This window comes from Canis lupus, chromosome 30 (genome assembly GCF_048164855.1).
Source record: "Canis lupus baileyi chromosome 30, mCanLup2.hap1, whole genome shotgun sequence".
NCBI lineage: Eukaryota > Metazoa > Chordata > Mammalia > Carnivora > Canidae > Canis > Canis lupus.
In genome coordinates, this window is record NC_132867.1 from 41341721 (window position 1) to 41368813 (window position 27093).

Genomic DNA, 27093 nt, shown 5'->3' on the forward strand with positions numbered 1-27093 from the left:
AGAACAGTTTGGTCTCTAAGATTTGATGGAATTCTCCTGTGAAACCATCTGGGCCTGGTATGTTCTTTTTTTTTTTTTTTTTTTGGGCCTGGTATGTTGTTATAGGACAGTTCCTTGATCATGTTCTGTGTCCCTTTTACGGAAGTAGGTCTTTTGCAGCCATTTGACAATTTTGATAAAACTATATTTTTCATAGAAATTGTACATTTCAGTTAGGTTATAAACATTTCATTGAGATGTGCAAAGTGGTCTTTTTTTGGACTTTTAACATATGCTCTTGTGGCAATTATTATTTCTTTGTATGTTTGTATTTTCCCCCTTTTCTACCTTGGTTAAATTAGCTCTTTGTAGTTTGTGGATTCTTTCTAACCAGGGAACCAGGGTTTTCATTTCTGACATACCACTAGTCTGTTTTCTACTTTATTAATTTTTGCTTTCATTTTTATTTCCGTCCTTTTGTTTTCTTATGGTTTACTTTGTTCTTTTTCTAGTTTCTTTCTTTCTTTCTATCTCTTTCTCTTTCTTTCTTTCTTTTATGAGTTGGGAATGCATTTATTTTCTTTTTTTTTAATTTTTTTTAAATTTTTTTTTTTAATTTATTTATGACAGTCACACACAGAGAGAGAGAGAGAGAGAGAGAGAGGCAGAGACACAGGCAGAGACACAGGCAGAGGGAGAAGCAGGCTCCATGCACCGGGAAGCCTGACGTGGGATTCAATCCCGGGTCTCCAGGATCGTGCCCTGGGCCAAAGGCAGGCGCCAAACCGCTGTGCCACCCAGGGATCCCTATTTTCATTTTAAATTTAAATGATACAGATCTTTAGAGATAGGAATTTAAATCCCAATAGTCAGTCATTTTTCATAAATTCTCTGTTTTTTGGCAGCCCTGGTGGCGCAGCGGTTTAGCACTGCCTGCAGCCCAGGGTGTGATCCTGGAGACCTGGGATCGAGTCCCACATCGGGCTTCCTGCATGGAGCATGCTTCTCCCTCTGCCTGTGTCTCTGCCTCTCTCTCTCTCTCTCTCTGAATGAATAAATAAATCTTAAAAAAAAATAAATTCTCTGTTTTTAGTTTGTATTGGCTCTTTCACTCAACAGTTTAACATGAAGTTAATTTCCAGAAAAAAATTCTTTAAATTTTTACTTTAAATTTTCTAATTTAATTGCATTGTGATTAGGATGTTCATAATTCTGCTTTATGAATTATTTACTTTTTCTCTGTGATCTAATAAATGATCAGTTTTTGTGGATGTTCCATGTGTGTTTGAGAATGTATTTTCTCTACTTTTTAGATTGTAATGCTAAATATAGATCCTTTAGAGCTGTCTTACTGATTTAATGTTTAGGTCATTTATATTATTTTTGTTATTTTTTTATTTGTTTTGTCCACTTGACCTGCTTGTGGCTGACAGCGGTGTGTTAGAGTCTTCTGTTACTGGTGTGTTTCTGTTTCTCTTGCTTGCATCATCTGTGGTTTGTGTTTTATGTAGATGGTTCATGTATCATTCAGTGCATAGGTATTTGTGACTGTTACAGTTTCTATGGCGTGAAATACGTCATTTTAAAAAATGGTTTCTGAGTAGAGTTGATCATGTGTAGGAAGACCATGTCTGCCTAAAGGTAATAATTGGTTTTCTCCTATATTTTCTCTTAATAGTTTTATAATTTGTGTTTTATATTTGAATCTGTAGAGCTTCAAGTTTTTTTTTGTGTGTGCAGCAGGAGGTGTGGTGGTTTAGGGTCTAACTTTACAGTCTTAACTAGGTAGCATATTGGCCTAACATCATTTCATAATTATCTGTCTCTTTTCCACGTATTGAAGATGTCCCCTTTATTTTAAACCAGTGGTCATGTGTGTGCAATATTGTGTTGATCGTCATCTATTCTGTGCCAGGACCAGACTTTTAATTATTACATTTTTATAACATGTATTGATAATCTGCTCTTTTAAAGTAAATCCCTTGTCAAGTATACATTTTTTCTTCCATATAAATTGTAGAATCAGATTGTTAGTTGTACAAATTTTATTTTCCAAAAATGACTGTGTCCACATATTCCATCTCCCATGCTCTTCTCTATGTGGCAGTGACATTCTTCCATTGAAAGACCGGGTCTGTGTTTCCTCTAGTTGACTCTGAAGTGGCCCTCTGACTGGGAGGAGAGGCACTCTGACTTTTGAGACTAAGTCATAAAAGGGGTAATACACCTTCTCTGGGATCCTCTTGGGATGCATGCTCTCAGAGCCCAGCCACTATTCTTTGAGGAAGTCAAGGGCCCACATGGGGAGGCCACCTGGAGGTGTGCAGCCCCGGTCCCAGCAGATTCTGGCCAACAGGCTAGCATCTGGCAGCAGACACGTGATGGGTTTCTTGTTCCAGCCTTCATGCGCCACACTGGGTGGGGCAGGCAAGCTATGCATCTGGTCTTGCTGAGGTTGTAGATTGGTGGCAGAACGAATGTTCTGGACTGCTGTATGTTGTCATGCTTTGTTACAAAGCCATACAGAGCAGTTGAAAAGAGAAAAAGAAACCAGGGAGGTATTTTGGTTGGGATTGCTTTGAATAAGTTGCAGATTCATTTGGGGAGAATTTTAATCACAACTCTTTGCATGTGGGACCATGGTTTTTGTTTCTCCATTCTTTATGACTTTTTGATACCCTGAGTAATGTGTGCTAATGTTTTTCATAGACATCTTGGATTTTTATTGCTAGATACACTTTTTTGTGGACATTATGAACGGAGGGGTCCCCCCCCCCCTTAAAATTACATTTTCTAATAGGGATCCTGTGTTTTGTTGTTGTTGTTTTGCTTTATTTTTGATCATTATCTATTAAGGGAAGTTTTCTAGAACAAGTAGATAATGTTTAGGATTTTAGAATTAAAAGTAGAACCCCTGTACGTTAGTAGTTGCTTTTGGGTTTCTAGCACCCATCTTCAACATCACCTCCTCCCTTCATATGGTGCTGGGCCACCGCCCACCTTTGCGCAGGCCTGCTGGTCCCATGCTTGTTACAGACCTGACAGTACGTTGTTACTGTTTTTGCTTTAAACAGTTATGTGGTAGAAATTAGACGTAGGAAGTATGTCTCTTAGCTACTACTTCAGGGCTCCTCTTTCCTTTGCTATAGGGCAGGTCCATGGTGAGACTTCTTTCAGTTCTATGCAGCTGAGGAGGCCTTTATTTTTGCAAAATTTTTTGCTGGATGAGAATTCTAGAACTGACAGTTCTTTATTTGTTCCCAGCATGTAAGAGACTTGGCTCCACGGTCTTGGTTTACATTGTGACCGATAAGTCTTTCATTCTTGTCGTTGTTATTTTGTATGTAGTGTATCTTTTTTTTTCCCCCTTCCATGGTTAAAGGTTTTTTTCTTTGTCACTGGTTTTACACTGACTATGGTGTGCCCTGGTGTAGTTTGCTTTGTGTATCTTGTGCTTGTGCTGTGGGTTTGTAATTTTGACTTAGATTTGGAACATTTTTGGTTGTTATTCCTTCAGATACTTGTGTTCCTCTCTTCTCCTCTGAGGACTCCAGTCACTCACATATCAGGTCCTGAAACACCGACAGCTCAATGACACTGTGTTGGTGGCTTCTCAGTCTTTCTGTTTCATTTGGATGATTTCTGCTTCTGTGTCTTCACATTACCTAGTCGTTCTTCTGTGGTGTCTAAACTGCTCTTAATCCCTCCCATCCAGTGTATTTTGCAGTTGAGATGTGGTTTTCATCTCCAGAAGATCCGTAAGGGTCTCTACCTTTTAAAAATATCCTCAATGTCTCTGCTTAACATCGTTTTTTCCTCTGATGGAATCTTCCTGAACACATGGGATGTGGTCACAATATGTTTTTTAATGGTTTTGTCTACTAATTCAGTTATCTGTGTTATTACTGAGTCTCTTCTGTTGATTGATTTTTCTACTTGTTATAGACCACATATTCTTCTTTGACTGCTCGGCAATTTTTTATGGGCTGCCATGCATCGTGAATTTTTTATCTTCTTGAGTGCTTACATCCTAGAAATTTTCTTGAGCGTTGTGTCATTAAGTTACTAGAGTGTGATCGTCTCAGGTGTGGCTCTTGTGACCTGTGGGTCTGGAATAGAGGTCAGTCAGGCACTGATTCTCTCCTCCTTCCCGAGTTCTCCACCTAGTGGATCTGAAGGTTCCCAGCCCCATCTGTGGGAGCAGGCCCTCATCCCAGTCCTGTGTGGCAGCTGAGTCCTGTCTGGAGGGGTCTCTCCCTGGCTCTGAGTCGCTCTTACACTTGTGTGCTGGTCAGCCTCCTGCTGATCACTTGAGGGGCCCCCGTCCTCTGGCCTCCTGTGAAGTCAGCTGTCCTTGCCTCCCAGGGCACTGTGCCTGCCTTTGGCTCTATGCAGGGTGCCTGGCATACAGGACCTCAGTGCCCCTCGTGGTGCCGCAGGCTGGGAGCTTCCAGCAGTCATTCAGTTCCCTGCCTGTTCGTTTTGTCTGGAGGTCATCCTGTGTGTTGATGTCAGGATGCACCCGCTGATTTCTGATTTGGGGAGGGTAGTACTTTCCTATTGGTATTGATTTTCATGCTCACATTGTCCCAGATTTGGCTTCTAAGACCTTTGGACATGTCCTTATTTTCTGAGCTCTCCCTAACACAAGGTATGCCAGGGTCGTCCCGTCCTTTCCCTGTCTGAGCCCAGGGGTCAGCTGGTTCCCAGCGAGCGCTGAGCTCTGGTTTGTCTTAGTGGGAAACTGTATTTAGAAACCAAGCCCTGGAGCTAGACGTGTTATCTCTGGAGCCTTTGCAGTGGGCCCAGCTGGGAAGTACATGTATGTGTGCCTCTGTGTGCCCACCCATGCACACATTTACATTTATTTCCGTTTGTAGGTGTACATGTGTGCACATACATGTGTGCATGTGTATACACGGTCCGATTCCAGTCCTGCACCACACGGCAGTTCTTTCTTCCTTTTCCATGTCCGTAACTCCTTCTCCGGCATGGAGAGGCCAGGTCCTCACTGTGCTCCAGAGGTTTGCTTGTTTGAATAACTGCTGTTAGGGAGTATCCTGCCACTGCTGTCCTGCTCCTCTGCACCCCACCCCCCCAGCATGGTGCCCTCTCCCTGCCCTGGGGCTGATGCTCCACATTGGATGACTTCCCTTCTCCCCTCAGCTGATCCACAACACCCTAGATTAAGTCACCCCAACAGGGAGCCCCTCTTTGCCCTTCTCGGTCTCTGACACCTCCTGCCAGCCCTATGGTCCTTCATCCTCTCACTTGGGCTTCCATATCTTGTGCTGTGTTACCCTTCTTGCCCTTTGTGCCTCTGGCGCCCAGGCAGGGCCACTCCCCACCTTGGTGCCCTCCTCATCCCTGACCGTGGGCACCTTCCCCACCTTCCCTGACTTTGTTTCCTGGAGACATTCTTAACTTTACTGGCTCAGCTTGGACTCTTCTTCTGAACAGTCAGCGGGTCTTTTTAGTGGTTTGCTCACTGTTGCAAGTGAGGGCCTAGATTACATACCACTTACTTCACCAGAACTGTGGGGACACAGCCAGGTCTCTGCTGCAACCAGAGCATCCCAAGAGGAGGCGATTGTGTTCCCTCAGGGGGTGTGGGAGTGCCTCCCTGGTTTGGAGAGCTGGGAGCCAGGGCTGGGGGTGCTGGAGTGGGGAGAGGGTGCCTGGCACCAGCCCTGGGGTGGCCTTCCCGTGCTTCTTGGCTCTTCCTGCTCCCTGTCCTGCACCCTGAGGTTTGATTTTAAAGACGTTGGGGTCTGTGGCCTTTGGTTTCACTCTGCAGGCATGATGCTTGTGGGCTCCTAGAGCCCAGCAGGGCGCTGGCATTGCGAGGCGGAAGCATCCAGCCCAAAGAGCTGCCGTTCCATGGAGGCTGTAGTCTTCACGAGATGGTTTTCCTCGGTTTTTTTTTTTCAGCAGAAGATCTTTCCAGTTTATATTTGTTTTTAATTTAAACTGAGGACACAGTGGGTTTAAAAATCACACTAAAAATGAAAAGTACTCACTTCAGTACTCACCTTCACTTACCAATTAAACCAAAGAGGAAATGGGTACAGAAATTGGGATTTCTCATTCATAGATTGATCCCGTTAGCATATTTGAGAGAGACTAAAAAATCCAGAGAAAATATGGGCATGATAACAAGGAATCTTTCTATTAAAGAAAAGGGGGGAGGGTACATATTTAAACAGTAGCTATATAGTATAGTTTGTGAAAGTTTTTAATTGCCTGATTTGGATATGAATTAAGTGTCTTGCTTTTAGATTTTCACTCCAAGTCTGATAAGTAGATTTATGGAGTGTAAGGGCGATCATCACCAGTTACCAAAGGCAAGGAAATGTTCTGTGTTCCCACTTTTTTCTGGATGAGCTGAGGCAGGCTCACGGGCTTTTGTGCAGGCTGGTGTTTGGGACTCTGGGTCAGAAGCAGCAATGATTTTCTTTTTCTTTAGGACCAAGATGATTCTCCTTTCGGTCTTTCTGAATGAGAACAGCGTTCAAGAAGCCCTAGATTGGGGATGCCTGGGTGGCTCAGCAGAACGTCTGTCTGCCTTTGGCCCAGGGCGTGATCCTGGGGTCCTGGGATCAAGTCCCACATCGGGCTCCCTGCGAGGAGCTTGCTTTTCCTTCTGCCTATGTCTGCTTCTCTGTGTCTCTCATGAATGAATAAATAAAATCTTTAAAAAAAAACAACCCTAGATTGTTATCTTGGGCTTAGGTCCGAGGCTGCCTTGCACCTGCTGTGGCCTGCAAGTGGCATTCAGGTCAGAGTGGTTCTAGGGGCAGGCAAGGAGTTGGGGAGCCATGAAGGACACTGCTCGAAGGCAGCCTAGGTGTCCTGCAGATGTGAGGCCTCTGGGCCGCGAGACCTGGGTGGGAGGAGCCGCTTCGACATGAGGCAGGTGGCAGGTGGGATTATGCAGTTCTTGGGCACGAGGCCTTTGGCAGAGCCAACCTGAGTTTTTAAAGTCCCAGCTTACCCCGTGGCCTATGTTGCTGTGGGTAGGTCTGCCTCGGTCTCTTCCTCTGAGACATTAGGACCGTCTCCTGTCATCGGGGCAGGTGGGCATGGGGCCTGGCGTGCAGTGTCGCAGCTCCCAGCGAGGTCGTGCTGTGGCCGATGTAGCTGTTAGTGGACAGCTCGTGCTGTTGCACTGAAGGGCGTTGATGAACTTTGCTTCACAGTGACTTATTTGTTTTTAGGATACGGAAGTGTATAAAGCTACGGTAAAAGACGACCTTACCAAGTGGCAGAATGTTCTGAAAGCTCATAGCTCTGTGGACTGGCTGATAGTGGTAGTTGAAAACGATGCCAAGAAAAAAAACAAAACCAACATCCTTCCCCGAACTTCTATTGTGGACAAAATAAGGAATGATTTTTGTAATAAACAGAGTGACAGGTAAGTATACCTTGAATTTTACCCCATTGGCTGACCCCTGGGTGATAGAGATTACTAGGAGTAGCCCAGGTCACCGCCTCCCGGCCTCCCGGGTAACTGGCTGAAATGCTGGAAGTTGTAACTACGGCGGGAGAGACCACACCGGGGTCCCCTTGGAGGATCCCCTGAGCGTGTTAGTGCAGCCGGGGCTTTGGGAAGTGTCGTCCTCGTGGACAGCAGGGTTCCCTGCATGCACTTTGTGAGGGCGCCATGTGTTTCATTTACCTTCGTATCTATCAAGAGTTCCTCAGAACCAAGATTCTAAAATGCTGACTTAATCTTCAGAATCTGTAGAAGGGAACCTTGAGGGTCTAGTGTCGGCATCCCTGCGCGGACTCTACTTTCCCCTTGCTTCTCTCTGTCTGGCCCTGTTTTGTCTCCTGGGGGGGCAGCTCGCCTCCCTTCTCTGCTGTGAGGCCTAGCTGGGCAGGCCGGCCTACCTCCTGGTGCCCGGTGGTGGTGTGCTCATTGCCTTAACTCCCCCCGGGTCCTGGGGTCTGGTGCTGGGCGTGGTCCCACGGGGACACAGGGCACTGCTTCACACCCACGTCGCCACACCCATGGCACCCCGGCAGTCAGTGCTCAGAGCATGACAAGAGATTGGAGCCGGGGGCTCGGCTACCGAGCAAAGGGTACTGAGGTGCTGGGGATGGGCTCTGGCGGAAGGCCCGGGTATGTGGCCGGGAGCATGACTGACACTGTCCTGTGCTGTTCTCATTCTGAGACCACATCCTGTGTCGGGGCCACCCAGTAAGTTGACAGTTCTTCAACTTAACTGTGGGCTTCCTTTTAATGTTCCACATGGTTCTGGACACAGAGTAATGTTCAAGCTTACTTTACTTATAGTTTGAAATAAATGTTAGATTGTGGAGCTTATGGTTCATCTTAGAGAAATTTCATGGCATCTGGACTTGTGGGACTTTTTCCTAAGGCCTGTTATTCATAAGTTACTTAGCCTGAAGGAATCAGCTTCGCATTTCAACAAGGTGCCCCTTGACTGAGTGTCCTTCCTGTGTGGTTCGGGAATACTGCACACTTGTTCTGGAAAGGAGGAGGAGCAGCCGCCAAGAGGCTCTGGGGTTCCTCGGGAGGGTGGGGGGGTGGGCAGCACGGGGTAGCGAAGGGGTGGGGAGTGGTGACTGGCGGCCAGACCTAATGGCCTCTTGGTCTCATTTCAGTGTGATTTTATTAAGTACATAACCTGGGACTAATGGGGCATATTAATCTAAACCTGTGACATGTTTGAAGTGTAAGATTTTTTTCAAAGTGCCTGTTGATTCCTTTTAAGTCTATGTTTTAATTTTATCTGACAGCTTAAAGTGTGTTCCTGCTGAGTCCATCAAAGCCTAGCTTGTTTGTAATGAGTCATTCTATATCCATACACATAAAATCTAACTTACTAAAATTTTTGACATTTCCTCTCAGTATATAAACATGCCTTCCAGCATTTAGATTTTCATTAATTTGCAAGCTCCCTTTAACAAATCTGTACTTTATTTTTTAAAGAGTGGGGTCAGATTTATATATATATATGAGTTTGATAACATCCGTATCAGCAATTGTTTTATTAGCTGGTGTGATTTCTGGCCTTTGGAAATGATGGTGCACTTGGCCATGGGGAGGCTTACTGGTTTAATTTTAACCTTGTATGTAATTTGTGATTATAAACATTGCATGTTCATGGTAGGGTTGTAAGAAGAAGGTAATGAGTAAAGTGAAAATAGATCTTAGCTCTTAGTATTTGGTGTGTATGTTTCAAACTTTTTCTCTTTATGTGCACACAAAGAACACGTGTGTGTGTGTGCACAGTATACCATGCACAATGTTTCATACTTGCTTTTTTGCCCTTAATATGTTATAAAAATGTTTCCATGAGCAATAGGTGTATTTCTCCGCCATTACTGCCAGTGAGTGTGTAACACTCCCTAGTGGTGATGTACTCGGTCTTTATCCAGTCCTCTGCTGGATGGATGCGTTACCACTTAGGATGAACAGCATTGGAAACATCTTTCGAGCTTGGATGTTCTGTATGTCCTTAATTATTTCCTTAGGGTACATCCCTAAAAGGAAAATTGTGTGGCCAAAGGTTCTGTGCAATTTTCAGGCTGTTGGTGAGTATTGCTGTCGGAGGGCTGCCCCGCGAGCTGCCGGGGCTAGTGGTGGCCCCGTGACGGGTGGGGCCGGGCCCCTGCCTGTGGCTGCCCTGGGCACAGCGCCGCCCGTGCTTGGGGGGGACCCTTCTCTGAGCAGGGTTTTGGGCTCTCCCTTCCGAGTGAATCATCCAAACTTAATGCGAATTTCTGAAGCATGGTTCTTTTTTGTTAGATATATATATATATATATATATAAAGATCTAGAAACAGTAGAAGTTGCAGGGCATAAGAAGGGCTAGAGGACTTAAAGAACATGGGGTCTGCTGGGTAAGCACCGGGTCACGGGACACAGAAGGTCTCAGGACGCTTCCTCTCCCTTGCACCCCTGTGGCTTCAGGGGAGAATTCTGTGTCTGGGCCGGAATGAGTGGCGGTGATGTTCAACCTGGAGGACAGCTTAGGGATAAACGGCCCGCCGATAGGTTCCAGCAGCTCCTGGAGTGAATCAATGCATGTTAGTCCTTTGGGGCGCTGGGAGAGAGCTGGTGGGACCCCTTTGTTTTCAGGGGAAGAAATAGCACCAGGGGGCGGAATGTCTGGAGTTGAAGCCTGTTACCGGTTTTTAAATCTTCTTGGTACTCATTGTTCAACTGGTGGATCATCTGGACCATGGGCGGCTGCACATTTTTTGTCTTTTGTCCACCAATTTATAATTCCAGAGATTTGGCTCTTCCTCCAAAGGGTATAATGGGGCACAGAGACTTAGAATCTGTCCAGCTTGCTGCTTGCTAGTAATCAAAGCAACATATTTACTGAGGAGAAATATTGAAGCTCCAGCATTTTATTTTATTTTATTTTATTTTATTTTATTTTATTTTATTTTATTTTATTTTATTTTATTTTATTTTATTTTATTTTATTTTAATTATTTTTTTTTATGATAGTTACAGAGAGAGAGAGAGGGAGGCAGAGACACAGGCAGAGGGAGAAGCAGGCTCCATGCACCGGGAGCCTGACATGGGACTCGATCCCGGGTCTCCAGGATCGCGCCCTGGACCAAAGGCAGGCGCCAAACCGCTGCGCCACCCAGGGATCCCAAGCTCCAGCATTTTAAAATTATTTGAGTTCATATTAAATAATTTTCTTTGTAAATTATTATTACTGAGGATAAAGAAATCCAGCTCTTCCAATCTCTTAGATGGACACATTGCCTTTTCCAAATCCATTGGAAACTTGGAATTTTATGCCTTTGATATTTCCATACCATAGTATGGATAGTCTTTTACTTTACTTTTCTTTTATCTCTCTCTCTCTCTCTCTCTCTCTCTCTCTCTCTTTTTTTTTTTTTTTTTATTCATGATAGTCACAGAGAGAGAGAGAGAGAGAGAGGCAGAGAGACAGGCAGAGGGAGAAGCAGGCTCCATGCACCAGGAGCCCGACGTGGGATTTGATCCCGGGTCTCCAGGATCGCGCCCTGGGCCAAAGGCAGGCGCCAAACCGCTGCACCACCCAGGGATCCCCTTTTTTCTCTATTCTATTCTATTCTATTCTATTCTATTCTATTCTCTTCTAAGTAGGCTCCATGCCCAACATGGGGCTCAAACTCAGAGCCCTGAGTTCAAGAGTCACGTGCTCTACTGACTGAGCCGGGCAGCTGCCCCACAGATACTCTTTTTGTAGTGAAATTATATCATATCTATGTGTTAAGACACATTCTTGAAGCTTTTATTATGTTTTTAAAGATTATTTACTTACTCATGAAAGACACAGAGAGGCAGAGACACAGGCAGAGGAATAAGCAGACTCCCTGCAGGGAGCCCCAAGAGGGCCTCGATCCGGGTCTCCAGGATCACACCCTGGGCTGAAGGTGGCGCTAAACCGCTGAGCCACCTGGGCTGCCCTCTTTAAGCTTTTATTTATGAATTACCTATTAACCCTGCTCTTGTGGAGCTCACGGTCTGGGCTCTGGTGGGAGAGATAGGTCTACAGAGGGGAAGGGTGTACAGCCTGGCACCTGCCGTGGTGGTGGTGCGATCACAGTGAGGCCCAGAGGGCAGAGCAGCGGGGGAGAGGTCCCATGAGGACCTGTGTCAGCCCAGCCGGGTTTGGAGAGTGAATAGGAAAGTGCTAGATTTAGAGAGCAGAGCTCGAGGAGTTGAGTGGGCTCGGCTGGATGGCGAGGCTGGGTCCCCGCTGTCACCACCCTCACGTGCTTGGTAGTAACTCAGCCCTGGCCTGTTGGTTACAGGGAAGCAGAGAGGTTTCTGAAGGGGGCTGCGTGGATGAGGTTTGGGGGCCAAAGGCGACGTGATTGCCCTACTCCACAAGGAGCCCCGGAGGCCGGCTCCCACTCTCTTGCCTTCTCTCCCTCCCCGCTGCCCATCATTCTGCAGCACAGACAGCTCGTGGGGCGTTAAGCCAGTTGATGATGAAACCTTTCCTAACCTAGTTTCTCACCACCTGCCTGCTGTTTGTCACCAGTGGACAAAGGAGGAAGTGGGGCAGGACAGCAGTTGGCCGTGCAGGGAAGTAGCAGCCGCGGGCCATGTGCTGTGCTTGGGGAGGATTTTCAGACCGTCCGTCCGTGTCTCTGCAGGTGTGTCGTGCTCTCTGACCCCCTGAAGGACTCTTCTCGAACTCAGGAATCCTGGAATGCCTTCCTGACCAAACTCAGGACATCGCTTCTTATGTCTTTTACCAAAAACCTAGGCAAATTTGAGGACGACATGAGGACCTTGAGGGAGAAGAGGACCGAGCCAGGCTGGAGCTTCTGTGACTATTTCATGGTCCAGGTACGTGACTCAGCGTGCAGCCACGCAGCTTCCTCTTTCTCTTCCTGTCTCTGTAAGTGAGGCGGGTTTTTTGTGGTAATTCTTAACTGGCATAGTTTTTAAAACCAAAGGACAACACACAGTAGCTGACAGCCGTTTCCTTCTCTGGGCTCCCCAGGCAGATCCGAGGTGGCCTCCTGGGTGGTTCTGTCATCAGCTCTCCTGCTCCTTCAGAGCTTGGCATCTGGCTTTTTATGAAATGGCCTTGTCCTCAGAGTAATTTGGGTTTTGTTAGTATGTTGGGCCTTCTGGGCATCTCCCATGGAAGTGACTAAGGCAGAGAAGCGCTGGTGGTGGTGACAGTCCTGAGGACGGAGTTGCCTACTACCTGCATGACACCGTGGGTACATTGTGACTTCCTGGGGCCATTTATTTCCTCTGTGGTTTTATTCTATGGTCTTGGGTTCCAATAAAGACAGTCTTAAGCTAGTTTCCAGGGGACCTTTCTAACCCTGCAAAGAGTGACAGGAATGATACCCTTAGGCTTCATTATTCTTGTTGACTATATTTGACTGAAAAAAACCTAATTTTTGTGTTTAAATTGCACTTATATGTAAATTACTGAAGAAATAATGCACCTTGAACAAATGAGAGACCAGTTCTGATTAGAAATGTTGACCCTTATCTCAGACTGTTGCCTGTGTCTTAGTGGTATTTGGGTGACTGGGTGCGTGTAAGGGGATTGCACAAGTCCACAATTCACTGTAGGGTTGAATTGTTGCAAACCTTTCAGTGGCCCTGTCACTTCACCTTTCAAACTTCTTAAACTTGGTTCCTAAGAGTTACAAACAAGGAACGGGGGAATCCGAGTGAACCCTGTGGGGTGGGATTGGAATCTGAGATATCCGAATGAAGCCATGGATGGATAGATGGATGGATGGATCAGAAATACAGACACGTGTGTGAGGATTATATGAATGCATATATTTCCTTTGTCCTCTGACAGGGCCTAGAAAAAAAATATTTCTCAGTAATGTAAACACACTTAGTGCCAAAATCTTGGTTTCTAAACTCCATTCTTAGTAACAAGTGCCAGGGCTCCTTCTAGAAGTGTTTGATTCCAGGGATGGGGTAGGGAAAATACAAGATGGACCAGGAATAGGACTTAGCAGAAAGTAAGGAAGCACCCTCAAACAAGCTGAATATCCATTAAAAGAAAGTTAACACTGGGCAGCCCAGGTGGCTCAGCAGTTTAGCGCTGCCTTCAGCCCAGGGCGTGACCCCGGGGTCCTGGGATCGAGTCCCACGTCAGGCTCCCTGCCTGGAGCCTGCTTCTCCCTCTGCCTGTGTCTCTGCCCCTCTCTCTGTGTGTGTGTGTGTCTCATGAATAAATAAACCTTAAAAAAGAAAAGAAAAGAAAGTTAACACCACCTAAAGGAGCCTCCTCATGGCCATAGCTGGAACAGTCTGTACAACGATGGAACTGGATTTTAACCATGGAATACAATTCCTATCCATGAACCCTCATAGATATAGATAGTTGGTTAGATTAGTAAATGGAGGAGAAGGTTCAGCTTTTCCATATAGAAGAATGCCAATTTTATTTATATTTTTATTCATTTATTTATCTATTTATTTATCTATTTACCTATTTATTTATTTGAGAGAGTGAACGTGTGCGTGCACAAGCAGCGGGAGAGGGAGAAGCAGGCTCCCCACTGAGCAGAGAGCCCGATGCAAGGCTCAATCCTAGGACCCCAGGATCATGACCTGAGCTGAAGGAAGATGCTTCACTGACTGAGCCACCTGGGTGCCCCAAGAAGAATGCCAATTAAAAAGCATGTGTCTGGGAAGGCAAGGGCAGTAACAGAGATAGAGGATGCCCAGTTGTGTCCCTGCTGCTGAAGGGCCATGGATGGTTCCAGGGGTCATAGAGGCCTTTTCCTACTTCTTCTGGCCTCCTCTGTGTGCATTTCTACATGTTGACACTTTAGGTCCTAAAACTGACTTTTACTTAGTATAATAGAAATGTTACTTTTAATGCTGCAACTTTAATAACTATGTGTTGTTTCAAAAAGTTGATTGACATTTTTGCTTTTTAAAAACCTTTTGTTTGGGTAATAGGAAGAACTTGCCTTTGTGTTTGAGATGCTGCAGCAGTTTGAAGATGCCCTTGTACAGTATGATGAACTGGACGCTCTGTTTTCTCAATATGTTGTCAACTTTGGTGCTGGGGGTGAGTAGTCCACTTTTGGAAGCAAATTCTTTCTTAGTATAGCTTTTCCCACTTGTAAATAGTCTGGAAGCTGCCATTATTTATTTACCTAATGATTAAATCACCTTTTGTGGTTTTTTGCAAATTATATGGGATATATTCTCATGGTTCTAATAGGAAATGATAGGAGAATTAAAAATTAGTCACTTTCACTGTTAGAGCATCTTAAGAAAGCATTTACAAAGAAGGTATTTTTCTGGTATAAAGAGTTGTTTATACATAACAGCTGGCCAGTTATGCTTCTAATTTCCGTGCCTCCTTGCTAGCGTAAGAGTGGGAATCGTGTACTTCTGTTGATAAGCTGTCTTTGTAATATTTGAGTGCTCATTGCAGAATTTTATTTTATTTTTTTTTTTTTTATTTTTTTTTTTTTCATTGCAGAATTTTAAATGGCACCATTGTACATCTTTTTTTAAATTTTGAAGTCTTGAATTATTTTAGAAGTGTGAAATTAGCTCAATGAAACCACATACAGAGAAAAGAGTTCGTAATCATTCTCACTGTTTTGGTTGATACTTATTTCGCTAGAAATGACATCGTATTATATAGATGTTTGTAGCTTCTTATTCTTATTAACAGCCCATCATGGACATTGTTCCAAGTTAACAGATCAAGTTTTCAGTTATTTTTGCTGTGGATTCATTCATTAATTCAACCATCCCTTGATGTTGGACTTTTGGGTTGTTTCCATTCTGGCCACCACACACAATTGGGTAATTGCTAGGGATTCTTTTTGAAAGAACGCTAAAGTTTCTGAAGAAAGGAATGATTTCAAGGAATCCTAGTGCCTACTAGAAAACCTGTAGGAAGATGAGTACTGGTACTTAGCTTGGGCACTGTCTTCTAGAAATGATGATGAATGGCACCTATTGGTTCTCTCTCCAAACCAAATTTAGGAAGCTCAGAGTTGGATCTCTTACTTTGCTAAGATACAAATGTAAACATAACCAGAGCAAAGTATTTACTAATTAAATTTTAAAAATTTAATTTTCATCTCCATATTGTACATATTTAGATATCTTACATATTTCTTACATCATATTTCACATAATTTCTTTGTACACTCAGCTTTTAAATAAATCTTGGATAAATTAAAACCCAAAAGTATGCCTGGACCACATTTTGCAGGTGAATGTTAAGATTGTTCATTTTTGTTCATTCATTTCACGGATGCTTATTGAGAACCCTGTATGTACCAGGCACAGTTCTGAATATAGTAGGTAACAAGACAAAACCTCATCCTTCATGGAGTTTATGTGAAAGGGAAAAGAGTAAAGGAATAAAAATCTTCAAGTCAGGTAATTGTAATGAGTACAGGCTGTCAGAAGGGGTTGTGGGTGAAGGGGCAGAGTGTGATGGTAAGTGCTAGGTGGTCTTAGTGTGGTCCGAGAGGTTTGAGTAAAATGTGAAGGGGAGCCAGGAGAATGCTGGCCAGGGGGCCGGACAGAGGGGCCTGCTGGTGTAGGCACCTCCCTCAGTGTGCACTTGAGCAGTTCTGAGTATAAGTTCTGGTCAGTAAAGGGTAGTTGCACTTGGCATTTGAGATGTTTAGTAACATCAGTTTGCCAATATTGAGTTGCTTCCTGGTGGGAATGCAGCATGATGAAATGGTACAACAGCTCTCTTTTGAAGTGAGAAAAATAGATTAAATTTTTGCCATATGGGTTGAATGACTAGTTATCGTGGGCTTTTAGGCTTACTTTAAGGCCATGCTTGAGTCTGGAGCTATAAGTTAGAATTGCGGAGCCTAGTTAGAAATTTTTGACAAGCAAGGATGTTTCCCTCCTGCTTCCTGCTACTACTCTTTCCTTGTACCTACTGTCCTTTCCTCTAGGGTTGTGATTCAGGTAGCTGACATGGTTGAGTTAGAGACAGGCATGAGGCTTCAGTAAAGAAGGACAGGGTAAGGGAGGCAGAAAGACCACATCATATGAACAAGCTAATGTCTGGCATGCAGGCAGAGAGGAGCTGGCCCAGTATGCTCCGGCCTTGTGCCTTCTCTCAGACCTGAGTACGGAGCCTAAGGTCTCCCTGACGCCTTAGCCCGCCAGGGTGCAGTTGCATCCCGACCTGGTCATGACCCCTGGGCATGGTATGTTGGTGTGCCTCATGGTCTTGTGCTCATCATCGATTGCCACGCAGGGGTGGGACTACTCGTGGCTACTGCTCTGTCCCCCCATCACGAGACTGTTCCATGCTAGTGTAAAGGGGGCGGGCCCATGGCTAGGGACTAACTGGTTGTTGGGCCACCTGCTGGTACGTGAGTTCTCACAGCCCCGAGTGGGAATCTCAGGAAGGTGAAGTCATCTGTAGTCAGCGCCTTTCATGATGTGTGTTTGTTTAGATGGTGCCAACTGGCTGACTTTTTTCTGCCAGCCGGTGAAGAGCTGGAATGGATTGATCCTCCGAAAGCCCATAGATATGGAGAAGCGTGAATTGATACAGAGGCAAGAAGCCACCCTGTTAGATCTGCGCAGTTACCTGTTTTCTCGCCAGTGCACCTTGCTCCTCTTCCTGCAGAGGCCGTGGGAGGTGGCTCAGCGCGCCCTAGAGCTGCTGCATAACTGTGTGCAGGAACTGAAGCTCTTGGAAGTGAGTCTCCCATTTTCCCAATTTACCCGTTTCTTCATTGTTCAAACAGATAACTCTGAACCTTGGATCCCAGGCATTGAACTGTTTGGGCCGGAGGAGAGGGTTCTCTTTTTCTCAATGTCCTTAATTGTTAGCATATGATTTGTATAGCTACTCTGTATGTTGATTATTTAACTGTTCAAAAGTGTCATTCCTGCTGTCAACATTGGGGAGTTCATGTTGGCCCAAAGCAAGACTCTTAGATCAGTTTCTTTATGTAGGTTCTGAGAGAACTTTGGCTCATTCCCTGAGGAAGATCGCTCACCTGCCACACACGCAGCATGAGGCTTTGTAGGCGGACCTTTGCGTGATTTCAGAACCACTTTTTTATGTTGCATGTGAACACGTGGATAACAATGTCAGTGACACACAGCAAGCTGTGCCACATTAATCAGTAGCATGAAGGTTCAGGAAGGTACTTTACAAACGTGTATGCATGTACGTTTGAGTGAAACCCGTTAGTGAGGCTGTATATTGTGCGTCGATTGTGGAATATTGGCCTTTGAGGATCGATTCCCCCCAGGGCTCCTGCACCCTTACTGCTCATAAAATCATACACGTTTTGGTGAAGTCAGGGACCTTTAATGACTAACTAGTCTGCGGGGGGAATCTCACCTTTTTTGTTTCAGTGATGTCTTTACCTAGAAAGGGGCACAGATGCACATACACAGTGTCACGTATCATCTAGAGGGTTCATGGACACCCCTACCTCCCCCACCCCATTCCGCGGTTAACGACTAGCTGAGCGATCAACTCCATTTTACAAATGAAGAAAGCAGGCCCAAGAGTGACTAGGTGATTTACCCAGTAACCAGTCACAGAGTCAAACCCTCCACGCCAGACTCGTGTTCTTTCTTTCGTGCCTCCTGCCAGCGCTCCCAGGGGCACAGTTCTAAGAGGTCCCCGAGTGTAACCGTACTGCGTTAGCCAAACCATGGTGGAGGCAGTCCCCCATAACATAGTCACTTTCCTCCTCTGTACCCCAGGATACTGAGGAACAGGCTCAGCACTTAGTTTAAAGTGATCTTAAGAGATTAAAATTTTTTTTCTGACCTAAATGAAGAGAAATTATCTTAATTTCTAAAGGAGAAATCCCTAGCCTAGCTGAGAAATCCCTAGCCTAGCCACAAACTCATGAATGTAAGAATTTGTATCAAATTATTATTCTTGCCTAGGTACTTAAACAAATGAGGGAAGATCCTGCCTTCCGTCCTGAAGTGATGATCCTTTAGCTCCCATCTTACTGTGTAGACCTGGGTGATCTGCTTTGGCTGCTCCGATCTGGCTGTACACAGCGGGGGCTGTGAGGCAGGGCACTCTGTGTATGTGTGTGCCTGCACACTTGGCCCGATTTAGAGATCCTGTCAGGGGTTGGAGGAGAGCTAGGGTGTGCAGTAGAGCCCAGGTGGTTCACACTTAGCGTCTGCAAACTGTGCTAACCCCGGGAGGGTTCATTAGCACGTGCTTGTGAGGCTCAGGGCGCGGGGGAGTTGGGGGATGCTGGGCCCCACCTGTCACCAACTGCAAGATTTAAGAATCTGTCCGAAATTCTTGCTCTTGCCTCCGGAAGTTGACTAGTCAGAGCCTCGTGGCCAACCTGCAGAGGAGAGGAGAGGAGATGTTGTCAGTGGCTGCCGCTCCTGGGGAGGGGCCTCTGGCCCTGCAGGGAACCACTTCCTGCCACTCCTCCAGGCTTCTGGAAGGCAAGGGAGCCTGTGGATGTGTTACATACAGCTCCCCGGATCTGTGAGGCCAGCCTAGGGGAGCAGCGGGGAGGCCTCTTGCTCTGACGCCAGCACACAGGCGTCCTCGTCCCAGCACAGATCCCTTCTCACGCCGGCACCCACACGGTGCGAGTGGGCTGCATGGGGGCATGCGAGGTGTCCCACTCGTTCTCAGCACAGCACACATGCAGCAGCATCTCCTGCCCACCGTGGCTTGTCTCTGAGTCCCTGCTACCTCTGGCCATAGTAGGAGCGCATGGAAACAGGTCGGTTACTGCCCTTCTGGCTGGAAAGAGAAGCATGCAAGGAGCAGGTGGTGTGGACGCTTCCTGGGAAATGCTCCTGCCTGCAGGTCAGTGTGTCGGCATGAGGTAGTTGGATCCTCTGCTCCCGTCCTCTGGTGCGGGAGTGCGCTGCGGGCTTTCCACGGGCGTGGTGGTGTGGTGTGCACCTCGTGTCCGTTACACTATCCTTTCTCCTGGTTGTTTTCTGAGTGAACGGGTCATCCTTTGGGCCGTTCCTCGAGGGGCTGCACCCCCACTATGAATCACGGTTATTGTACTTTGTACTTTTCTGGTTCTGCTGTGTGCTGTGGAGATGAGTTGACCAGAGCGGAGTTCAGGGTGAGGACATACTACCCACTGTTTGCTTTCTCTTTCTCTGTTCTGATGACCCAACTTCTCGTTCGCTGTTCTCTGCTGTTCTCCTCATCCCCCCACTGGGGGTGGGGTGGTCTGTGACTGTGCCTTTCTTCTGCATCCTGCCACGTGAGTGCCGTGGACAGTAGCTGGGCCCCAGAGGCGTGCTGCGCCCCATGAACTGCCCAGGGCACAATCTGCTGACCTCCCTTGTGCTCTGCTTGTCCCACAGGTGAGCCTGCCCCGTCCTCCAGGGACACCTCCTCTCACATGTAGTCAGCACCGATGTGAACACCGTCCCCTTGCAGCCCTTTGCTACGAGCCGCTTTTTTGTCCTCTCTGCTGTCCCAGCAATTTTTTTTTTAAAGATTTTATTTATTTATGCATGAGAGACATATATAGAGAGAGGCAGAGACACAGGCAGAGGGAGAAGCAGGCTCCACACAGAGAGCCCGACATGGGACTCGATCCCCAGTCTCCAGGATCACATCCCGGGCTGCAGGTGGTGCTAAACTGCTGCGCCACCGGGGCTGCCCTGTCCCAGCAATTTGTAATCTTGTCGTTAGGGGTTCTTTGTGCAGGTCAGCTTTTAGGAAGACAGTTCAGCTTGGAGGCAGGGAGAGTGGGCTCTGGAGCCGTAGGGCCCACACTCTGGCCACACCCCGCCCTGTGCCTCCCTGCTGGGGACCGGGGCTTGTTTACTTGCCCCTTTGGGCTCCCCTTCTCCGTCCAGGAGATGGAGGCAGACAGTAGCTGCCGTGTGGGTGCTGCAGACCCGCCAGGTAGCAGGTGTCCAGGGAGCTGAGTGTCAGCCCCCCGAGGTGCCAGTCAGGTCTTAGTGTGACCCTCCTGTTAATGTCTTCTCGAACATTTCTTTCCAAGGATGGAGAGCCCATGCGAACATGTGTGTCAGCATTATCCTAAGGCTAGATGCTACATGATACCTGAGGCAAAAATTATTCTCTTTGCCTTCTTATCTCAGGTTCTTTCTGGAGGTTGGTTTCTGGCGGGGTGGGGGAGGGTGTTTTGTCTTGAGTAAAGTTTTCAGTTGGCAATTATTTGGAAAAGTGTATTCTTACAGTTTCTTTTAAATTTTTGTGGAAACTTAGGGAAAAGACCCTAAATTATTTACATTTTGTATACATTTAGTTCTACTATAAAAAATAGGCTCATTTCCTGGTGTCTGGGCTAGCTTTTTGGTGGGGGTGTTTGGCACATTTATATCAGCAGCCAGAAGCTATCATGGAGCCATGGCTTCTGACACAGGCCCGAGGGGGCTTGAAATGGTGCCATCCCAGGCTGTGCTGACGGAGAGGCCAGGAGCTCAGCCAGCTTGCAGCCTGGGTCCGTGTGTAGCTCTTGTAGCTTTGGCTTTTGTTCATCCTTTTAAGCCTGTTTGTGCATCTCTAATTGTGACACTTCTTGAGCAGAAAATGCTATGTCTGTTTGCTTCTGTGGTTTGTAAAACATGTCCTGATAACCTCCTGGTTGATTTATCCGTTGATCTGAAGTGTCTTCTTTGAGACTGGGAGGCCACACGCTGGCCAGATGCCATGGGAACAGAACAAGCCCCACCTCTGTAGTGGGACCTGGAATTCCCGTGCCAGGGGTGCCACTGAAGAGCCTTGGGCCAGCACGTCTGATTGAAAATGTGTAAAAATGGAAATTGTACCTACCCTGTACAGCTGTTAGGGATTGAGGCGTAACATCCGTAAAGTAGAGCAGTTCTGTGTGAGCTCAAATGTCTTTCCACAGAGTATTTTTTTCCAGAACACTTAAAAAAATTCCCTCCATTTATGAAACATTGAATGTATTGTTTATATGAATTTGGAATAAAGATAGGTATACAGAAGGAAATGTCATCGCTTATTCTAACAGCAGGTCCCCTTTTGGGTCTGTGGCCTGTCTGCAGAGGAAGTGCATTCATTCAGTCAGTCCTGTTAGGAACATTTGGATTGCTCAGAATTATTTGCAACTTCATCAGTGTGTATTTTTGTTTATCTCTGTATGTGATGTATTCATTCATGTTGAACTAGTAGCTCGGGGACATATGGGACATACATGTTTTTTTTTTATTTTATTTTATTTTTTTTAAATTTTTATTTATTTATGATAGTCACACAGAGAGAGAGAGAGGCAGAGACACAGGCAGAGGGAGGAGCAGGCTCCATGCACCGGGAGCCCGATGTGGGATTCGATCCCGGGTCTCCAGGATCACGCCCTGGGCCAAAGACAGGTGCTAAACCGCTGCGCCACCCAGGGATCCCCATACATGTTTTTAAAGCTTGTATTTATTTATTTTTAAGACTTAATGTATTCATGAGAGACACACAGAGAGAGAGGCAGAGACACAGGCTGAGGGAGAAGCAGGCTCGCTGTGGGGAGCCCGATGCGGGACTCTGTCCCAGGACCCTGAGGTCACGCCCTGAGCTGAAGGCAGATGCTCAACCATTGAGCCCCAGCAGGTGTCCCTTAAAGCTTTTAATATACATTGTCAAATTGCCTTCCAGAGAGATCGTCCCATTTTTCAGTTACACTAGCAGTGCCTGTTTCCCTGCATCTTTGGTAAGAAAAAAAAAAAGTAATGTGCATATATTTTAATCTTTACCAAATTGTGAGACTATAAGGAAGATATTTTCTAGAAGGTCATTATATATGTTATAATGACTTCCCAAATGATTTTTTTAAAACATGTGTCCCCCTCAGTACTGATTCAGTTGGCAGACAGGGTCGACCAAGAAGCACCAGGATCCCAGAGGAGCCACTTGGTCTGGAGACTGGCCAGAGCCAGGCACAAGAGGCCATCATAGCCAGGCCACCAGTTTGCAAGCAGAGGCTGCATGTAGTAGAAGCTTTTGGGCTAAACTAGATGAAATAGAAAAGGCGTGCCTTCCAGGCTGGCCACTGGGATCAGTGTTCTGAGGTTCGGGCTCAGCTGAGGACAGAAGCCAAGGCGTAACTGAGGAGAGTGGCTTATGGTCAGTGAGTGCTTGCTGTGGGGCTCCTGGGTAGGCAGGTGGGAGTTGTTGGCGTGACCTGGAGCCATGAGGACCTGACGTGGAAGAGGAGTAGGAATGGACAGGAGGACAGGTAAATGGTGGAGGTGTTGCTGAGGAGGAACTGGAGAGGGTTGGTGGCTCTCAGGAGGAGAGAAGGGTGGGAAGCATTCGGGAGCCAGTTGGTTGCCCTCAGGACACTGGTAAGTATGGGCTGGGGGCACGGCGCACAGACGAGGAAGAGCAGGTCCCTCTTGACCCGAGGAACCCACAGTCGAGTGCACCGAGCCGGCCATGGGTATGGAGGGTCAGCAGTGTCGCCAGGCGGTCAGAGGAGAATGTTCGGGTACAGAAGGTGTATCAAGGATGCAGAGGTCCCATCTCTGCACAGAGGCTTCAGTTCAGTTCAGGGAACATTTCTGTGGCACCTACTGTGTGCTAGGGAAGGTTTCTAGAGGTGGTTTTGGATGATGTATGCCAAGCAGGCATTTATTCTAGGCACTGCATTTTTAGCAGAGAACAAGATAGACCCGACCCTATCCTGGGGAGTTTACATTTTAATGGAATGAGTAGGTTGGGTGAGAATTCGCCAGGTAGATGTAGGCTTGTGGTGGCAAACGCGAGAGCAAGTTTGGGGCAGAGAAAGTTTTAGTGAAGGGAGCATAAAGGAGCTCAGTCTTGCGGAACTTAGGGGGTGAGACAGGGTTTGCTGGTGAGGCTACAGAGCGATTGGAAGTGTTTGTATGTCCTCCCGAAGCCTGGGTTTGGTTCCATAGCCTGGTAAGGAGCCGTTGTTGGATTTGAAGTCACGGTGCCATGAAAAGTGTGGGACCTGCTGGGGCAGAGGGCAGATGGAGGCCCACAATTAGATGGAGGCAGGAGAGCCAGGGACCAAGGCATTAATCCACTGGGGAGGACAGCGGTCTGAACTAGGGCAGTCGGGGTACATTTTAAATAAATGGATTCAGGAAAAATTTATTCGTTGAGTCTATTGAATATCTCAATATATGTAAAAGTAAATCTCGATCTCGTACCAGATACAGTTCCAGGTGGAGTTTTGATCTAAACATGAAAGATAAAGAAGCTTCTAGGAGGGCATGTGGGAGACTATCTCCACGACCTGGAGGCTAGCAGATATTTCTGACACAGGACCAAAAGGCAGTGACCGTAAAGGAAGAGAGTGTGGGACTGGACTACAGGGAAGAGGCGCGCCACGGCGTGGATATGCAGGCGGGACGGGCTCTCCCCTAGACAGCGTGAAGAACTCTTGCGCATCAGGGAAAGGGACTGAGCCATCAATAGAAGAATAGGCCAAAGAAGCTCTCCAAATGGCCACAGAGCACATGGACAGGTGCTTCATGTCCTTAATCATAGCGAAGGGCAAACTAAGTCTGCAGTGGAGGCCAGCACAAGCCCGACCATGGCCACCGTCGCAGGGCTCCACCCGTGGTAGCAAGCAGGGGGGAATGAGCTCCTTGGTGGCCGAGGGGGTGGCAGTCTGCGCCTGCACCGTGCAGAGTTGTGTGGCAGTACCTGTTGGAGCCAGACATACACGTGCCCGTGAGCCAGCTGTCCCGCCCTGGGTATCTCCACACAGGGCCACACGTGTATCAAGAGACAGGTGCAGAAATGCTTGTGGCAGCAGTATTCATAATTGCTGGAAATGAAATAACCCCGATGCCCATCACGTACCAGGGGTACTATCCTTGTGGTCCGCTTGCACGGCGGCCTAACAGACAGCAGTGGAAACGGACGGACGGCTAGCGGACCAGAGGAGCGAAGAAGTTGGACACCGAAGAATGTAGACGTTTTGCTTCCATGTACACAGCATTCAAGATGAAAGTTGTAGCAGCCTGTTGTGAGGCGTCTGGCCAGGGCTGGGTTTGTGAAGGGGGTGGCTATCAGCGAGCTGGACGTGGGGGCGACTGAGGGAGGGGAGTCCTGGGGGCAGGGGCTCCAGCAGGAGGCCAACATGTGCCGGTTCCTTATGATGCAGTGTTTCTCAGTGTTTGGTCTTGGAAAACATGAAGGTTTAACAAGAGAAAGAATAAAAAGAATGCCTTTAACTGTGGGCTTAGAAAACGGTAAAATGGCTCTTGGAGTCAGATACTAGAGGTCTTAGGAAAGGAGGGGGTTTCAAGAAACTAAAGCAGATACGCGGGTATCCCCAGTCCTCAAAAGTTCGTTTTACACCACTTCACCTTTACAAAAGACCTGCATTCGTACTTGTTCGCATTAACCAGAGAAAATCCGAAGAGGATTTCCACTTTTAGGGAAAGAAAGGGAAAAGGTGAAAACAGCGTCCAGCAGCCATCCGCTGCACCCCCGCAGCTGTCCCAGGAGACCAGGACTCCTCCGAGGGCCATGAGGCCTCCTGAGAGCCCTAGTCTTGGTCTCCCTGCCCTGGTGCCGCGGGCCTTCCTGTGGGAGAGGGGTACCCGGTGCTGCCCCCTTAGCCTCCTGTGTGGATTGGTGTACAGGGGCGCTGGGGAGTCTTGGTGTTGGAGAAGGCTTCCTCCCCCAGAGAGGCGGGCCGTATCGCAAATAGCGTTCTCCACAGTAGCCAAACCCTGGAAACAACCCAAACGCCTGTCGACAGGGATGGATTAATAGACTGTGGCGTATTCGTAGACGGGCGTAGGGCCCGGCAGTGGAGCCGAGCTGCTGACAGGCCCCGCAAGCTGGGATTGTGGCCACGAACGGATGGGCTCGTACCGGGCGATTCGGTTTGTGTGAAGTTCAGCCGCCAGTGCCAGGGCAGGAAGGGGTTACTCTTGAGGGTGGATTTTGACCGGGAAAGGGCGCTTGAGGGAACCTTCCAGGGTAATGAAGGTGATCTGTTCTTGATTTGAGTGCTGGTTGCAGCTGTAAACATTCACGGAGCTCTAAAGTTAGGATTGGTGCCCTTTCCGTCTCTCACTGTGTGTATGTGTAACTTCTTTTTTTAAGGCAATGAGAAGAGGAGGACTGTAATTATATTTTAAAGATTTCTGAAAGTCTTAGGTCCGCCACTCCTGAAGTTGGGGCTGCCGTGGAGCCCAGCTCTGTCAGGCCTTGGAGTGTGTAGAGGGCAGTCGGGCCCTTTGGGGTATTGGGCTTTGTTTGGAAGCCAAGTGGGACAGACATACACACACACAGCAATGTCAGAGGGCAGCGCCCCGGGAAGCACCACGTCTGGGGTGCTGTAAGATCCCGCGGGACGTACCGGTACTACACGGATGTCTTGCAGTAAAAACTGCCATGGCCTGTGAAGGAAGGTGCAGGAAGCTGCGGTAGTTTCTTCCACTAACCAGAGCCAGTTAGCACGCGGAGCTCTCGAGCAGAGCTTGGAGAAGCCGAGCAGCGGCCAGCGAGCGGTCACCCCGGGGTGGCGTGCGTCCCCAGACGAGGGCCAGCAAGGCGGCACCAGCCAGGGCTTGAACCAGCAGCATGTCCAGGGAGTAGGATGGACAGAAGCCCCTGTGCTCCTTGGGGTGCGGCCGCCTCCAGAGCCTCGGGTGGGAAGTCAGAATGGCCGTGGGGCCGTGGGGCCTCTGGGTGCACCTTCTGTACGGCGCCAGGGCTGCTGCGCGCCAGTGCTGCTGCCTTCTGTGCACCGGGTTTCAAACTCACCAGGGTGGTACTTGTCCTTGGTGGAGACAGAGGTGCCTCGGGAACATCTGTTCATGGTCTTTCACAGAGGAGTAGCTTCTCTCGTGCTGCGTGCCGCCCATCTAGTCTGCTCGCGTCCGGGCCTGCTGTCGGGGCTTCTGTCTCAGAAGCTGCTCTCAGCTCCTGCCTGCTCTGATCCCACGAACCTGCCTGTCTGCACCAGGCCCCTCTCAGTGCCCCCACCAGCCGCTCTCAGTGCTCCCCCCACAGCTCCTCAGTGCCCCCCCCAGCTGCTCTCAGTGCTCCCCCCATAACCCCTCAGTGCCTCCCCAGCCACTCTCAGTGCCCCCCAGCCGCTCTCAGTCCTCCCCACCCCACAGCCCCTCTGGGTGCCCCGCCCTGCGGCAATTCCCTGCTGACTGCTGGGTGTTCCCCTTCCCTCTCTGGGTTAATCGGGGTCAGAAGCCCTGTGGATAGCCATGGTGCGTCCCCTTTCTTCTTGCTGACAGACAACTAGCGTGTGCCTGAGGACAGGTGGCATGTTCAACAGAAGTTTCCACAGAACGGGTGCCCATGATGGTTGTGTCTTGTGAGGTGATAGTACCAGCGTGTGCGGCCTGGAGCCAGGAGGGCCGCGAGGCTGGGTCAGCTGTCTGAGAGCCCAGCCTGGGGTGACTGGCGAGGAAAGGATGCGCCCTGTGCAGGCTGCCCAGGATGCGTCCTGCCCAGCAGCTCTTCTGTGCGCCCCTGGCGTGTGGTCCATTCTCTAGCCAGAGGAGCTGCTGACGCTATAAGCGGTTTCTATGTCAGTTTTTCTTCTCGAAGGAGAAGAGTTGTTTATCTCATTATGCAAAAACTGGGCAACTTAGCTTCTATGGGAACATTAGGGGGACTCTGGTTCTTTCCAGTTGGTTCCAGGTCCTTGTATTTGAGCTCAGGGTAT

At 47.9% G+C, this 27093-nt stretch overlaps 1 protein-coding gene across 4 annotated transcripts in view; it reads left to right on the forward strand.

Moving 5' to 3' along the window:
• TRAPPC10 (trafficking protein particle complex subunit 10) overlaps positions 1 to 27093 on the forward strand; it is an 89097-nt gene that overhangs the window by 27242 nt on the left and 34762 nt on the right. For 2 of the 4 annotated variants that reach the window (XM_072807145.1, XM_072807146.1), the window contains exons 4-7: positions 7197 to 7393; positions 12121 to 12316; positions 14420 to 14531; positions 16915 to 17162. In XM_072807145.1, the coding sequence (XP_072663246.1) occupies positions 7197 to 7393; positions 12121 to 12316; positions 14420 to 14531; positions 16915 to 17162 (753 nt within the window). The remainder of the gene's footprint in view (positions 1 to 7196; positions 7394 to 12120; positions 12317 to 14419; positions 14532 to 16914; positions 17163 to 27093) is intronic. The other 2 variants (XM_072807147.1, XM_072807148.1) reach the window with 2 other exon arrangements.